The 17,514-nt window shown below is 34.4% G+C and overlaps 1 protein-coding gene across 2 annotated transcripts in view; it reads left to right on the top strand.

Annotated features, from left to right (window-relative positions):
- UCHL5 (ubiquitin C-terminal hydrolase L5) overlaps positions 1-17,514 on the top strand; it is a 47,057-nt gene that overhangs the window by 14,891 nt on the left and 14,652 nt on the right. Inside the window, exons 4-9 of one of the 2 annotated variants that reach the window (XM_059998432.1) lie at positions 6,102-6,227; positions 6,310-6,371; positions 6,444-6,574; positions 7,955-8,018; positions 15,727-15,829; positions 16,681-16,791. In XM_059998432.1, coding sequence (XP_059854415.1) covers positions 6,102-6,227; positions 6,310-6,371; positions 6,444-6,574; positions 7,955-8,018; positions 15,727-15,829; positions 16,681-16,791 — 597 coding nt within the window. Of the gene's footprint in view, positions 1-6,101; positions 6,228-6,309; positions 6,372-6,443; positions 6,575-7,954; positions 8,019-15,726; positions 15,830-16,677; positions 16,792-17,514 lie in introns of both variants that reach the window. The other variant, XM_059998425.1, reaches the window with a different exon arrangement.

Genomic DNA, 17,514 nt, shown 5'->3' with positions numbered 1-17,514 from the left:
TTTTAACTTGATAAAAAGTATCATGCTCTTTGTAGTTTTGGGAGACTTACTTTTTTGACTTAATATTTTAAGATTTATCCACTAGTTGTTTATCATAATAGTTATTTTGCATGCTGCACAATGGTAATTGCACGAATGTGCATGAAGAGTAAGTAATTGTTTACTCTTTGTAGATTGGCATTTGAGTTTTCACTTGCATTACTGTAAACTGTGTGGCTATATACATTTTTGTACGTCTCCTGTTGTATTTGTGCAAATTTCTCCTGGTACATATGTAGAAGTAAACAGTGCTTCTTCTGATAGGTAAATGTAACATTAGGAGGAAATATCCAAGTGCTTTCGGAAGTAGATACTCCAGTTTACACCCCTACTAGCAATATCTGAGTTACTGTGTAGCCACATACTCCAATATGTGATATTGTCAGACCGTTTTTTTTTTGAATAAATTTATTTATTTATGGCTGCATTGGGTCTTCGTTGTTGGGTCTTCGTTGCTGCGTGTGGGCTTTCTCTAGTTGTGGCGAGCGGGGGCTGCTCTTCATTGCGGTGGCCTCTCTTGTTCTGGAGCACGGGCTCTAGGTGCGTGGGCTTCAGTAGTTGTGGCTCGCAGGCTCAGTAGTTGTGGTTTGTGGGCTCTAGAGCGCAGGCTCAATAGTTGTGGCGCACGGACTTAGTTGCTCTGCAGCATGTGGGATCTTCCCAGACCAGGGCTCAAACCCATGTCCCCTGCATTGGCAGGCAGATTCTCAACCATTGCACCAGAGGCCTTTTTGATTTTTGCTAGCCAGCTCATTCTAAAATGGTGCTTCATTATGGTCTTGGTTTACATCTCCCTGGGCACTAATCATGTTGAAAGGATGTTGATGTACTTACTTGGTAGCCATATGTGTTTCTTCTGTGAAATTCTTAAATTATTTTTCTGTAGGACTAATTGTACTTTTTGATTTGTAGATGTTGTTTATATCTTCATGATACTGCTTCTCCAAGTTGGCACCTTATTGTTTTACCTTTTCTGGGTGTCTTTTGATGAATAGAATTTTATGTTTTGTTTATTTATTTATTTTTATAAATTTATTTTATTTATTATTATTTTTGGCTGTGTTGGGTCTTCATTGCTGCGTGCTGGCTTTCTCTAGTTGCTGTGAGCGGGGGCTACTCTTTGTTGCAGTGTGCAGGCTTCTCATTGCAGTGGCTTCTCTTGTTGCGGAGCATGGGCTCTATGTGCGTGGGCCTTAGTAGTCGTGGCTCGTGGGCTCTAGAGCACAGGCTCAGTTGCTCCATAGCATGTGGGATCTTCCCAGACCAGGGCTCAAACCTGTGTTCCCTGCATTGGCAGGTGGATTCTTAACCACTGCGCCACTAGGGAAGCCCGACTTTTGTATTTTAGAGCCAGTGCTTTTTTGCGTCTCTTGTTATCTATCTGAATTTGTAAAAGATATTTACCTATGCATTTAAATTTTAATTTTTGATATCTATGTCCATAATTCATTGGGAGTTGGATTTTGGTATATTATATGAGGCAGGGGTTGAATTTTATCTTTTTCCATGTGGATCACCCTTTTTTTCTAACCTCATTTATTAAACGTCCATTATTTTCCCTATTTATCGGACATGCCAGCTCTGTTGTGTACCATAGTTCCGTGTGTGTGTGTGTGTGTGTGTGTGTGTGTGTGTGTGTGTTTTCTGGACTCTACTGATCAATTTGTCTGTCTCTCTGCCAATACCACACTGTCTTAATTCCTTTCACTTCTTCATAAGTGCTTATATCTAATAGGTCGTGTCTCTTCTCCCTCCTCTTTTTCAAAAATATCCTTGCTATTCTTGACCCTATGTTCTTCATATAAATTTCAGCGTCATCTTATCAAATTGTATGAAAAATTCTTTTGGACTTTTGACTGGAATAGCATTGAATATATGTATCAATTTGGGGAGAATTTATATCTTCATGATACTAAGTCATAAACGTATTATGTATCTCTATTTAGATCTGCTTTTATTTATCTATTTATTTTTAGATATGCTTTTATTATCTTTTGTATGTTGCATAATTTTCTTTATAGAGGTTTTACATCTTTTATTAGATTTATCTTAATTCCTTGATGTCTTTGTTATAATTATAAATCATCTTTTCTTCAGTTACATTTTCTAGATGTTTGTTGCTGGTATAAAAAAATGTAATTCATTCTTATGTCTTAATATTATATTTAGCCATCTTGCTAACCTCTATTATCTCTGTTATTTGTTGGTTTGGGGGGGGTTCTATCTAAATTACTATGTCAAACAAAGCAGTTTTGTCTCCTCATTTTGAATCCTTATGTCTCTAATTTATTTTTCTTATCTTATTGACTGGTTAAGACCTCCAGTAAAATCATTGTGATTTTAAAGGGAATGCTTTTTACCATTTCCCATTTCAGATTGTTTTTTCTTAATGTTCAGGTAAGGACATTCTTTTAATAATTTAGCAAGTGTCCTTATTATGGAAGGATTAAGTTTTTTCAAATGCTTTTCTGCATCTATTGAGATGATCATGTTTATTTTTCCTCTTAATAGGTTAATATGGTTAGTTATGTTTATGAATTTTTCTAATATTAAATCATTCTTCCATATCTGGGATAAGCCCAGTTGGTCATTCTTCCATATCTGAGGTAAGCCCATATTCTCTTTTTATGCACTGTTGAACTTAATTCAGTACAAACGTGTTTAGAATTTCTACATCTATATTTATGAATGAAATGGCCTTAATTTTCCTTTCCTGTAATGGCTTTGAATAGTTTTAGTATTAGGGTTGTGCTTGCTTCATGAATTGAGTTGGAATTTCTGCTTTTTCTTATTGTCCTGAAGAATTTGGACAATTTAGACCACGTCTCTTTCTTCACATTTTGATAGAATTGGCCTATAAAGCCATCTGTGCCTGGTATTTTCTTTGTGAGTATATTTTTAACTACCACTTCAATTTAATAGTTAAAAGACTTATTTGGGCTACTTATTTTTTCTTGACTTAGTTCTGGTAAGATTTTTTTTTTAATTTCTGTATTTTAGCTTAAATTTACAAAATTGTTTTATATGGTTGTTATTACTATCCCCTTATTCTTTTTAATCTGATTTTATTTTTAGTTATATTCCTGACTCCTAGAATTCTGACTCGCATATTTGGGTGATCTTGCTTTTAATGGGTCCTGCTCCATTAATCTATTGCCCTTTATTATTTCATACTAGCATTAGAGTAGTAACCCAGTGGATCTTGTTTGTTTTTAGCCGCCTTCAGTCTCGCCTGTAAATTGTCTTAAACTGAACCTTTCTGAATCACTGTATTTACTGTTATTTCCTATTAAAAATCTCTTACTCCTAGTGTGAACTCCTAATTGCTTAAAGGCACTGATTTACGAGGTAACCAATGACCCCATGATCTGATTACAAGCATACTGATACATACCAGTGTGTCCATTGTCTCTTGAGCATCTCGTCTTAATTTGTTCTTTGTTCATCCCCTTCTCGTTGGGGACTATATATATAATTTATTCTGCAATAATTTTTTGTGAAGAAAGATGAAGTTAAAATTCTCCCAAATGAATGTATATAAGGTGGTTTTTAAGTGTTTCACGAGGACAAGGACCACATGTCTCTTGTTCACTGTGTATTCAGTATTTATCACAATGTCTAGCACACAGTGAGTTCTCAGTAATAAATATTTGAACGAATGAATGGCTGTGCACTTTTTAATGTCTTGAATTTTTTTTTTTTTTTTGGTAATTCTGTGCGGTATTCCCCCCTTACCTGCTGTTTTACTTTCCATGGTTTCAGTCAACTCTGGCTGAAATATTAAATGGAAAATTCCAGAAATAAACTGTAAGTTTTAAATTGTGTGCCGTTCTGAATAGTGTGATGAAATCTCATTCTGTCCTTCACTGTCCCATGTGGGATGCATCCCTTTGTCCCTCATGTGTGCTACCAGCCTGTTAGTATAGGGAAAAACATGATATATATAGGGGTTGGTACTATCCATGTTTGAGGCATCCATTGGGAGTCTTGGAAGATATCCCCCAAGGATAAGGGGACCATTTATAACATAACCACTTGGTGGCACTTAACTCATTTAAAAACCTGAAGAGGCATGTTTACACTGATGCACACTGTAATGACTGTTCTTCACACATATGCAAAATGACAGTGTAAATCCTTATTAACACCGGAAGAGAAGTATCAGTAACCACGAGATTTTTTTCTTTTTTTCCTTTAAAAAAAAAAAAAAACAGGTTTATTGAAATACAATTGGTATACAAAAAAACTGCATATGTTTAGTGTGTACAATTTGATGAGTTCGGAAAAAAAATCTAAAGTGATAGGTTACAGACTTGAAGTCCTTAGATCATAGGAATATTTGATAGTATTCTCTGCCATAGCCTCAGCATCTAGCCTAGAATTGGGTACATATTATATCTTTAATGTGTCATCATTTTGAAAGGATGTGTGAATGAGTATAAATTTTAACTTCTGCTAACTTCGCTTCTACCAACCCATCTCCAGATAATTTTGGCCCAAGATAAGGGAGCACTAAGTCTTGTTTTAGTTAACGACCTTTATGATGTCTCCTTTAATCATTAAAAATTTTCATCCAAGTTTATTTACTAAAGAACTGTGACTCAGAATACATATTAAAATAAATCAGCAGCAATGTTAATTGGATTCTAGATCTCCTGTTACTTTTCCTTAATCTGTCAATCATAAGATAGTTTTGAGTACAAAATACTGTAAGAATAATTACAAGAATGTGGTGGTATCACTGTTTGAGAATTGGGAGTAAGACAGTGTTCTCTAATGGAGAAAGCAGCCTTATCAAGGAATTCCTCAAACATACTGCAGTCAAAAATGTAAGAACTGGTGGGTACTCACAAGACTTCAAAAGTCTGGCAAAAAAAAGTACAGGAGTATAAGAGTTAATGAGGGAAGATAATAGAAAAATTTTCTTTTGAAATCAGGCAAGATAGAAATAATTTACCAAATTGTAAGATCATAAGTGAATTAGTATTTTTGGAAAATGGTATTTAATTATAATATTGTAATGAAATATAGCGATAGGACTAAACTGTATTATAAAAAATCATTTATCAAGTTTAATTTAACTCTACAGTTAACCTTGCTGGTGTTCGAAGTGATCATCTGAGGCTCTTTCCACCTCTGTGATCTCAGCCCTGTGTAGGTGCTGTAGGGAGTGTGGCAGAAGCCCTTGTCCATAAGTAGGTTATAATCTTGTTGGAGAGACCACATACGTGTACAGAGCCAGCCTCATGTTGTGGCTAAGTACACAAAATTCTAGAACCAGATCACCTGCCTCTTGCTTAGCTCTGTGCCCTTTGGGCAAGCTACTTAACCTCTTTGTGCCTCAGCTTCCACAAATGTAAAATGAGGATAATAATATTACTCCTTCTTCATAGACTGTTGATTGATAGGATTAAAAGAATTAATACATGTGAAGTGCCTAGAAAATTACCCACACATAGTAGGTGCTATCTAAATGTTCTCTCCTCTCACTAGAATGTAAGGTCCACATAACTTGTTAAATAAACAGTTAATAGCTAGATGACAGCGCTGTAAAGATTGAATTGAAAAATATGTAGACAGTATGTACACGTTTTTAGGAATTCAAATGAGGGAAGAAAGTAATATGAGTTGTTGGATAAGTTCTCTAACAGCCACATCGGTGAGTTGGAGCTTGCGTTGGATACTGAAATATGGGTTGAATATTTATAGGTAGAAATGAGCATAGGAGGAAGTGAATAAGAGGGAAGGACAAGTTCTTTTGGTTTAATTAGATATATGTTTTAGACCAGGAAAGATTGGTTTTGTTACCCTAACTGGATTGGTTTTCACTGATATTATGAGTTCATTTAATTTATTCGATTTCCTAGAATCTTCAGCTCCAGAATTGCAGCAAATTCCTGAAAATAGATTAGATTGGGAATTGATCATGATAATTATGTTTATGCTAAGACTATATGAAATAAAATTTGGAAACTTTTTTTCATATTTTGGGGGTCATCATCACCAGTTAAAAGCTGTTTTTTTTAACAAATTGATAATATTTTTGCTTTCATATTTTACAGGTAATTAATAATGCTTGTGCTACTCAAGCTATAGTAAGTGTGTTATTGAACTGTACCCATCAAGATGTCCATTTAGGAGACACATTATCAGAGTTTAAAGAATTTTCACAAAGCTTTGATGCAGCTGTGAGTACAGTCGTATTATTCCTAAAATGCCCTGTCTGTGGTGGTTCTTATTTTAATAGGCTATTCTTAAAATTTATTTCAGATGAAAGGTTTGGCACTGAGTAATTCGGATGTGATTCGACAAGTACACAACAGTTTCGCCAGGTAAAGATACTTTATGTGAAATAAATACTGTCTCTGTTTTTTTGTCTCTCACTGTTTTTTTCTTCACTGTAGACAGCAAATGTTTGAATTTGACGCAAAGACATCAGCAAAAGAAGAAGATGCTTTTCACTTTGTCAGTTATGTTCCTGTTAATGGAAGACTGTATGAATTAGATGGATTAAGAGAAGGACCGATTGATTTAGGTAATGTGTTTACTATTCCTGGTATTTCACTTTTGATAAGGAAAAAAAGATTGAGTGTTCACCTTTGGTTTAGCCCTAGTCCTGCTTAAGTTTAGAAAGAGGAGGTGACTGTGAGGTGTGATGCCATGCAGGCTTTAAGCTCTTCATTACTTTATGAAATTAAGTAACAGGTAGTTAGGACATGTTGACTACTGTAGTTGCATTGGGACCTTTAGTTTTTTTCCTACAGGAAAAGTTTTTTTAACCCATAGATTACATAATTTATTTTTAATTTTTCAGTTAACTTTTAAAAACTACTTTTTTCTATGTAACTAGTGCATTAATGTGTTGTCCTTTGTGCCAAAGGGTGGATTTGTCCTGATCCCACCCCATCTCCTACCTTGAGCTAATGATAAATGGTTATTGAGGATGAGGTGGTTCTGATCTAGTAATGAACTAATAGATCCACAAAAGAATTTTAACTCCTTATTTTTACCTCATTAAGTTTTCTTTTTTTTAAATTAGGTTTAAGTGCAGTGTAACCTGTTTTAATGGAATCTAATGTTATCTGCTGTCCATAAAACTTTATACTTTCAGATTAAAAAATAAATTAACACATTCATTTTGCTTGTTCTTATTGACCATGCCCATGTCTAGAACTAATACTTCATCTAATGCAGATTTACATGTTTAAAAATATTTATTTTTCTATGTTTCTTAAAGAAAATTAGTGGCATGTTCTTTTAATTCTGTAGAAGCTGATTTTCTCTGGTTTGGGGGTTGATCTGATCACTGCATTTTTTTCTCTTGGCTTCTGTCTGGTCAACCATTCCCTATTCATTAGATCCATGAGATATAAAGGAAGTAAAATATAAAACAGAACAGCCAGTTTTGCTATACAGCTGGTGGCTATACTAAAATTTAGGTAAAAAAGAGGATTAAAAAACTGGGTAAAATTTGTTTTGCATTGTGTGTGGATTTCATTTTCTTTTTCTGTAGTTATGATGGTGGGGAGTCAGAAAAGGATTGAATCCTTATTTTGTTACTAATATGTGAGCTGGTTTTTCTTAGCCCTCTGTCTCATCATCTGTAAAATGAAGGTAGTTATCCTTATCTCACAGAGTCGTGAGTTTTAATGAAATAATTCCCTAGTTCATTATTTTCTCAAACATTTGTTTAGCACCACTAAGTGACGCAACAATGTGGAAATGCAAATTATGATAATACTGTTTCCCCTTACCATTACTAAGAAAGAGTTGGAGCTTAACATAGTTATGCTAAAAGGTTTTTTACTATCCTGAATTTGTCAAAATATTAATAAAAAGATATTTTGGACCAAACTTTTGAAATAATATTAATGTTGATTTTATTTGACATAAATGCTTTTACATTTCTTCCTAGGTGCATGCAATCAAGATGATTGGATCAGCGCAGTGAGGCCAGTCATAGAAAAAAGGATACAAAAGTAAATGCTCAGCTAATCTTACTGGCATAACTAATGTTCTCATTTTTAAACCTTTATTTTATCATTGTTTAAATGAAAGGTGGATAGTGATATTTCGTTGTGGTTTTATTCTGCATTTCCCTAGCGACTAATGTTGAAAATCATGCCTTTTGTTTATTTTGTAATTGGATTGTTTTTTTGACTCTTGAGCCTTGAAATTCAGGCCTCTCACTGTTGTGGCCTCTCCTGTTGCGGAGCACAGGCTCCGGACATGCAGGCTCAGTGGCCATGGCTCACGGGCCCAGCCGCTCTGCGGCATGTGGGATCTTCCCGGACCGGGGCACGAACCCGTGTCTCTTGCATCGGCAGGCGGACTCCCAACCACTGCGCCACCAGGGAAGCCCTGAGCCTTGAAGTTCTTTACATACTCTAGCTATCACTAGTCCTTTGTCAGACACGTTGCCTGAAAATATTCTCTCCCAGTCTATAGCCCATCCTCTCCTCCTCCCAACATGGTTTTTCACAGAGCAAAAGCTCTTAATTCCAGTGAAGTCCAATTTGTTGGACTGTGAGTTGTACTGTGAGTTGTATTTTTGTTGTCCAATCTAAGAATTCTTTGCCTAGCCCTAGATCCCAAAGATTTTCTCCTTTTTTTCTAAAAGGTTTATATAACTTTTTACATTTAAGTTTATGATCTATTTTGAGTTAATTTTTGTGTGGTGTGAAGTTAAGTCAAGGTTCATTTTTTTTTTCCTCTGTCCAATTGGTCTATCACCATTTGTTAAAAAGGCTATCCTTCCTCCTCTGAACTGCTGCTGCACCCTTGTAAAAAAAAAAATCCAGTGGGGCATATTTGTGTGGGTCTATTTCTGGTTCACTGTTCTGTTCCATTGATCTATTTGTCTGCTGTCTGCAAATACTACAGAGTCTTGATGACTGCGGCTATATTGTAAGTCTTGAAATCAGGTAGACTGATGCCCCCGACTTTATTCTTTTTCTTCAGAGTTGTTTTAGCTGTTATAGATACTCTGCCCTCTATGTAAATTTTCGTATAATCTTGTATCTACAAAAATTCTTTCTGGGATTTTGATAGGAATTGTGTCAAACATCAATTTTAGGAGAATTGGCATTTTTACTATATTGATTTTTCCAATCCATGAACATGGTATGTCTATCCATTTACTTGGATCTTCTTTAATTTCTTTCATCAGCATTTTGTAGTTTTCCGCATGCTAGTTCCATATGTATTTTGTCAGATTTATACCCTAGCACTTCATATTCTTTTGAGTGATTACAAATGATACTATATTTTCTTTTTTGTTTCATGTGATCATTGTTAGTGTGTAGAAATAAAGTTGATTTTTTTTCTTTCTCTGTCTTGTATCCTTCAACCTTGCTAAACTCACCCACCAGCTTTAGAAGTTTTGTGAATTCCTTGACATTTCCTACATATTGATAGATGGTCATGTCATTTGTAAATAGGCACAGTTTTGAATTTGGCTATTTCTAATTTAAGTTTTATCAGTTTTTCCCTTACATATTCTGCAGGTCTCTTGTTCGTTGCATAAACATTTATGATCACTATTTCTTCTTAGTGGATTGACCTTTTTATCATTATGCAATATTTCTCTCTAGTAATTTTCTTTGCTCTGCAGTTTACTTTATTTCACAGTAATATAGCCACTTCTGCTTTGTCTTGATTCATACATGCATGATATATTTTTTCCATCCTTTTACTTTCAGCCTACCTATGTCATTGTATTTGAAGTGAATTTCATATAGACAGCATATATTGAATCATATTTTTTAGTCCACTCTGCCATTTTCTGTCTTACTGGGTGGATTGAGACCATTTACATTGAATGTAATGGATTTATAAAATTATGTATAAAATGAAATGTATATTTAATATGTAATTATTAATGTCTTATGGTTTAAATCTGCCATTTAAATTTTTTCTCTTTGTTCTGTTTTTTTGTTTGTTTCTCTGTTTTTCTTTTCCTGTTTTTCTGTGAGTTACTCAGACATCTATAGTGGTTTTGAGTTTATTTCCTTGTATAGCTTTTCTAATGGTTTCTCTAATTTAACCCAATCTACTGGTGTTAACATTTTACCAGTTTGAGTGAAGTGTAGAAATCTTACCTTCTTTTATGTACTTTTACTGTCCATTGTTATAATTGTCTTAAATAATTCTTCTACATACATTTAGGACTCCATCAGAAAGTATTATAATTTTTATTTTAACCATGAAGCATAATTTTAAAAACTTAAGAGAAGGAAAATGTATTTACCCATATTTTTACTTTTTCCATTGTTCTTTCTTCTTCATGTTCCAGAACTCAATTCTTTTATCGTTTCCTGTCTGTTTAGAAAACTTCATTTAGCCATTCCTTTAGGGTAGTTCTGCTGTCAACAGAATCCTAGTTTTTCTTCATCTAAGAATGTCTTGATTTCCCTTTTATTTCTGAAGGTTATTTTCACTGTGTATAGAATTCCGTGTTGATAGTCTTTTCTTTTAGCACCTGAAAATTGTTATGTCGCTCCCTTCTGGCCTCCATGGTTTCTACTGATAAATCCACTGTTGTTCAAACAGTTTTTGCCCTATAGATATGGTGGTGTTTCTCCTGTTGTTGGTTTCAAATTCTTTTTTTTTTTTGGTTTGGTTTTAGTTTTCATATATTTGAGGATGATGTGTCTTGGTGTGGATTTCTGTCCATTTATTCTATTTGGATTTTGCTCAGCTTCTTGAATCTGTGCGTTTATATCTTGTCAAATATGGGAAGTTTTTAGCCATTATAACTTGGAGAACTTTTTCAATCTCACCCTCTTTCTCACCTCTTCCAGGACTCCAATGACACAAATGTCTCCTGCTTTAGTCCCACAGGTCCCTGGGGCTCTCTTTATTTTTCTTAGTCTGTTTTCTTTGTTCAGTTGGGTAATTTCTGTTGTTCTACTTTTCAGTTCACTGATTCTTTCCTCTGTCTCCTCCATTCTGCTGTTGAACTCACCCATTCAGCTTTTTTATCATTTTATATTTCAGTTGTAAAATTTCCATTTGTTTCTTCTTTATATCTTCTATTTCTTTGCTGAGACTTTTTTTTTTTTTGCGGTACACGGGCCTCTCACTGTTGTGGCCTCTCCTGTTGCGGAGCACAGGCTCCGGACGCGCAGGCTCAGCGGCCATGGCTCACGGGCCCAGCTGCTCTGTGGTATGTGGGATCTTCCTGGACCGGGGCACGAACCCGTGTCCCCTGCATCGGCAGGCGGACTCTCAACCACTGCGCCACCAGGGAAGCCCGAGGCTTTCTATTTTTTGTTTCCAGTGTGTTCACAATTGTTCACTGGATCATTTTTATGATGGCTGTTTTAAAGTCTCTGTCAGTGAATTTGGACATCTGTCATCACTCTGTCTGTTGAATGTCTCTCATTCAAATTGAGGTTTTCATGATTTTTAATAGGATAAGTGATTATTGATTGAAACCTGGGCATTTTCAGTACTATATTATAAGACTCTGGATCTTATTTAAAACTTCTCTTTTAGCTGGTTTTTATGGGCACTGTTCTGGCAGGGTAAATCAGGGATGCTACCCCATTACTGCCAGGTGGAAGTAGAAGTCCAGGTTCCCCACTCTGTCTTCATTGACACCTGAGGTGGGAAGGGGTTCCTTGTTACTGCTGGGCAGGGGTTGGGAGTTCTGGTCCCCAGTAGGGCTCCCCCTGATACTACCCTGGCCGGGAGGAGTAGCACTGCCTTGTGACTGCTCTCTTCATGGCTCCACTGATACCAAAGTTGGGAGGGGGGCTTCTTTACTCCTGGATGGTAGTGACTTCGCATTTGGCTTCCCACTTGGTTTCCTCTGACACTGCAAATAGATGTCATTACTGTTTGCAGGGATGAAAGTCCTAGCTCCCTACACAGCCTTTTCTGACACCACCCCAGGTGCCTGTTACAGCCTGGTGGGGGTGGAAGTCCAGGCTCCCTACCCAGCCTTTGCTGGCTGGTAGGGTTTGGGCCAGTTTTTTCAGTTGTGTTTGGGTATGGTAGAGTGGTTATTGTCTCAAAGTTCTCTCATGAGGTTGCCCCTTTCCTGTTTGGATAGAAAGAGCAGACTATTGGTGCTTTTTTGTCTGTGCCTGTTGGCATTTCTCAATTGGTGGCTTCTTTAACTCCAAGGCCAGGACATACGCAGCAGAATGATAATCCAGAGACTTCACCACTGTCATTCTTGGGTCCTGGTTCCCTAGCATGTCTGCCTTCTCTTCACTTCAGAATTTTAATTTTTTTCATTTTTAAAAAAATATATGTCTAGATTTTTTAAGTTTGATATTTTTTACTGGGAGGAATAGGGAAATCGAAGTCCCATAAGCAGAGTTTTAAAAACAGCATTTTTACATAGTTCAAAGTGCTACAGTTATACTGGGCCATATTCTTTCCAGTGAATAGAACTATTTATGAGACGCTCTTGCAGGTGAACTAATACAAAAACAGGCTTACATTTTCTACATGTTTTCATCTGGTTAAGTGCCATTTACATAATGTTATGGATAATCTTTCCAATGTCAATCCTTACCATAAACAAGCTTATACTATAAGATGTTTCATTGGTATCAGAGTAGTGAAAATAAAACAGTATTCAGAAATTTTACAAAAGATTATTTGTAACATATTACATAAATATTTATATGTTTGTATATGATAAAAGTACAAGTGAAATGTAAAACATATATATTAGTTAAGAATAGAAACAAAATCATGATTTGGAAAAAATTATATAGTAAGGAATATAGTTAATACCATCAAGATGCCAGTAAAATTAATTCAACAAATGTGAGGTCTTAGTTTAATTATTTTTTCTAATTGAGATAAAAGGTAATTGATAGTTACCATATTTTTTGTGAAAGTATGAGAACTGATGAAAACACTTATTTCAAATGTCTAGGAGGTACTAAAACATTTAATAATATATTTGTGATTGATGGAAATTTAGCTGATTTTTTCCTTTCATATATGAAAGCTTATTTATTTGTCTATAGACAAAAGTATTAATAAATAAATTTATATTGGAGTATAGTTGACTTACAATACTGTATTAGTTTCAGGTGTACAACATATTTTTATAGATTATGCATCATACAAAGTTATAACAATATTATTGACTATATTCCTTGCGCTAAATGTTACATCCCTGTTTATTTATTTTATAAATGGTAGTTTATACCTCTTACTCCCCTTCACGTATTTCACCTACCCTGCCAATTCCCCACTCAACTACTAGTTTGTTCTCTATATCTGAATTTGTTTGAGTTTGTTTCTGTTTGGTTGTATTTGTTTTGTTTTTTATAGTGAAATCATATAATATTTGTTTTTCTCTGTCTTACTTATTTCACTTAACATAATACCCTCTAGGTTCATCCATGTTGTTGCAGATGGCAAGATTTCCTTCTTTTATATGGCTAAGTAATATTCCATTGTGTGTGTATAAAACGTCTTTTTTATCCATTCGTCAGTCAATGGACACTTAGGTTGCTTTCATATCTTGGCTATTGTAAATAATACTGCTATGAACATTGGGGCACATACATCTTTTCAAATTAGTGTTTTTGTTTTCTTTGGAAAAATACCTGGAAGTGAAATTGCTGGATTGTGAGCTCTTTATATATTTTGGATATTAACCCGTTATCAGATGTATCATTTGCAAATATCTTCTCCCATTCAGTAGGCAGCCTTTTCATTTTGTTGGTGCTTTCTTTTGCTGTGCAAAAGCTTTTTAGTTGGATGTAGTCCATTTGTTTATTTTTTATTTTGTTTCCCTTGCTCGAGGGGACAGATCCAAAAATTATTGCTAAGACCAATGTGAAAGAGCTACTGCCTATGTTTCTTCTAGGAGTTTTATGGTTTCAGGTCTAACATTTAAGTCTGTAATCCATTTTGAGTTTATTTTTATATATGGTGTGAGAAAATGGTTTAGTTTCATTCTTTTACATGTAGCTGTCCAGTTTTGCCAACAACACTTATTGAGAGACTTTTTCCCCATTGTATATTCTTGCCTCCTTTGTTGTAGATTAATTGACTGTGTGTTTTGTGGGTTTATTTCTGGACTCTATTCTGTTCCACTGATCTATATGTGTGTTTTTGTGCCAGTACCATACTGTTTTGATTATTTTGGCTTTATAGTATAGCTTGAAGTCAGGGAGCATGATACCTTCAGCTCTTTCTTTCCCAAGATTGCTTTAGCTATTTGGGGTCTTTTGTGGTTTCATACAAATTTTAGGAGTATTTGTTCTAGTTCTGTGAAAATAGGGATTATTGAATCTGTAGGTTGCTTTGGGTGGTATGGACATTTTAACAGTATTAATTCTTCCAATCCATGAGCATGGTATATCTTTCTATTTGTGTTGTCTTCAGTTTTTTCATCAATATCTTACAGTTTTCAGAGTACAGGTCTTTCATCTCCTTGTTTACTTTATTCCTAGGTATTTTATTCTTTTTGATGCAGTTGTAAATGGAATTGTTTTCTTGATTTCTCTTTCTGATAGTTCATTATTAGTGTACAGAAATGCAACAGATTTCTGTATTTTGATTTTGTATGCTATAACTTCAGTGAATTCACTTATTAGTTCTAATAGTTTTTTGGTAGAATTTTTTTGTATTTAATATCATGTCATCTGCAAATAGTGAGTTTTACTTTTTCCCTTCCAATTTGGGTGCCTTTTATTTCTTTTATTTTTTTTGTATGATTACTGTGGCTAGGACTTCTAATACTATGTTGAATAAAAGTGGTGAGAGTGGGCATCCTTGTCTTGTTACTGATCTTAAAGGAAAAGCTTTTAGCTTTTCACTGTTGAGTATGATGTTAGCTGTGGGTTTGGCTTAAATGACCCTTATTATGTTGAGATTGTTCTGTCTATACCAAGTTTGTTAAGAGTTTTTATCATGAATGGATGTTGAATTTTGTCAAATACTTTTTCTGCCTCTATTAAGATGGTCATGTGATCTCTGTCCATTGTTTTGCTGATATAGTTATAACGTTGATTGATTTGTGTATATTGAACCATCTTTGCATCCCTGGAATAAATCCCACTTGATCATTATGTGCAGTCCTTTTAATGTATTGTTGAATTCTGTTTGCTAATATTTTATTGGGGATTTTTATCTGTGTTCATCAGGGATATTGGTCTGTAATTTTCTTTTTCTGTAGTGTCTTTGTTTTTTGTATCAGTGTAATGCTGGACTCATAGAATGAGTTTGGAAGTATTCCCTCCTCTTCAGTTTTTTGGAATAGTTTGAGAAATAAAGGAATTAACTCCTCTTTAAATGTTTGGTAGAATTACCCTGTGCAGTCCTCTGATCCTGGAGTTTTGGTTGTTGGGATTTTTTTGTTTACTGATTCAATTACATTACTAATAATCAGCCTGTTCAGATTTTCTGTTTCTTCCTGATTCAGTCTTGGAAGACTGTTTCTAGGAAATTATCCATTTCTTCTAGGTTGCTGAATTTATTGGTGTATCATTTTTCATAGTATTCTCTTATGATTGTTTGTATTTTTGTGATACTGGTTGTAACTTCTCCTCTTTAGGAAAGATTTTTTTTTAATGTCAGTTTTTATGGTTAGCCAATTGGTAGATCTGTGTTTACCCCAGAGAATAAGGGGGTAATCACAGTAGATTATCTTAATTGTAATAGTGTTACATTTCTTTACTACATTATAAACTTTATTATTTTTTTTAGGTACAGTGAAGGTGAAATTCGATTTAACTTAATGGCCATTGTGTCTGACAGAAAAATGATATATGAACAGAAGATAGCAGAGTTACAAAGACAACTTGCTGAGGTTTGTGGCCATGTTTTTATGTACAAAGTTCTAGCTTCGTTATTCTCTCAGGGAAACTATTTATTTTCTTTTTTCCTTTTTTCCTTCTTTCTTTCTTTGTCTGAAATATAGATTTAATCAAGTATCCTGAGTGGTGATTACAAGAATATACTCTGGAGTCAGGCTTCTTAGATTCAGCTCCTGCCTTTGCCACTTAGTGGAAGTATGATTTGAGTGTATTTCTTTGTGCCTCAGTTTCTTCATGTAAAGTAGGGATAATAGTATTTACCTTAAAAGGTGGTTGTGAAGAATAACTGAGATAACATATATATAAACCACTTAAAAAAAAGTGACTGACAAATAGTATGTGCTAAATAAGTGTGAACAATTTACTGTAATTTCATTATATAATTAAGCAAGTTAGAATATATTTCTTACAGAATTAATTGGGCACGTTTAGATTCACATGTAATCTTTACTATTCCTTATGATGATTATCTTTCTAGTAAATATGATTGGAGAAGACAATTAGTAATAGACAAAGACTTTTTTACATTCCTTTGATCACATTTTCATGAGTATATTTAAGCAGATTTACTTTATAGCTCAACAGCAGATTATAGCAATTCAGTTTGCTACAGTATAGATTATTTTTAGATTAAAATTCATATGTATTGTTGTAGAAAATAGAAAATTGGAAGATACTATCTAGCTTTTATCCTTTAATATTGCAGTTAGTAAGCTGGTATTCCATCACCAATATTAAGAATAAAATTTGAAAATGATTGTACTATGTTTATCATTTAAAAAATAGTTTAGACTTAAGCCTCAGTCATTAGGGTGTGTTATTTCTTTTTCTTTCTCCTAAGGAGGAACCCATGGATACAGATCAGGGTAATAACATGTTAAGTGCTATTCAGTCAGAGGTTGCCAAAAATCAGATGCTTATTGAAGAAGAAGTACAGAAATTAAAAAGATATAAGGTACGTACTTTTTATTTGTTCCTTTAATGTTTTAGTATAGAGTGGTATATTTTGACATGAAGGTATGTTGAATGCTTGATTGTTTTTTCCCCATCATTTACACTTTTTCAGAATAATGTGTTGTTTCCCTGGCATCCTATAAAGGTAACTAGTGAGGTTTCTTTCCTTTTTTTTTTTTCTTTTTTTCAAGTATTATTACAAACAGATAATGATGCTAAAGTTCACTGCAGTTATTATTGATGCTCAGATTATCCCATCTTTAGCCATTGGAAGCCACTTCAGGCTGTCTCCTAAGTCCTTTTGATGTGACTCTCTTCATCTTTCATAGCTTCCTTGCTTTCTAGTATGACAAGATGTTTCAGACTCATCTTGTACATTTCCTGCTTCAGACTTGGAATCAGCCATTTTTTCAAGAAGTCCTGAGTGCTTTTGGTGAGAAATCGTATTTAGAAACCATTATCTGATTGCTCAGAGTGCTCAGTCATACTGATTCTTCTTTACTTCTAGGACTTTGCAGAGCTAAGAAATACGTTTTTATTTCTTTTATTTTTGAAGAGAAAATGCAACATGAATTCATATTAATACTCAAATTTAGGATAAAAGGGCTTTTATATTTGAAGTTAAGCATTTGTATCTTTTCAGCTGAAAGTCTTGGTTTCTATCAACATTAACATAATTACCTATTTGCTTTATGCTATCTGTATTTGTATGTATATCTAAAAA

The sequence above is a fragment of the Delphinus delphis genome, chromosome 1 (assembly GCF_949987515.2).
Source record: "Delphinus delphis chromosome 1, mDelDel1.2, whole genome shotgun sequence".
NCBI classification, from domain to species: Eukaryota; Metazoa; Chordata; class Mammalia; order Artiodactyla; family Delphinidae; genus Delphinus; species Delphinus delphis.
The sequence above is the reverse complement of the archived record's forward strand: the minus strand, read 5'-3'. Positions and strand labels throughout refer to the sequence as shown.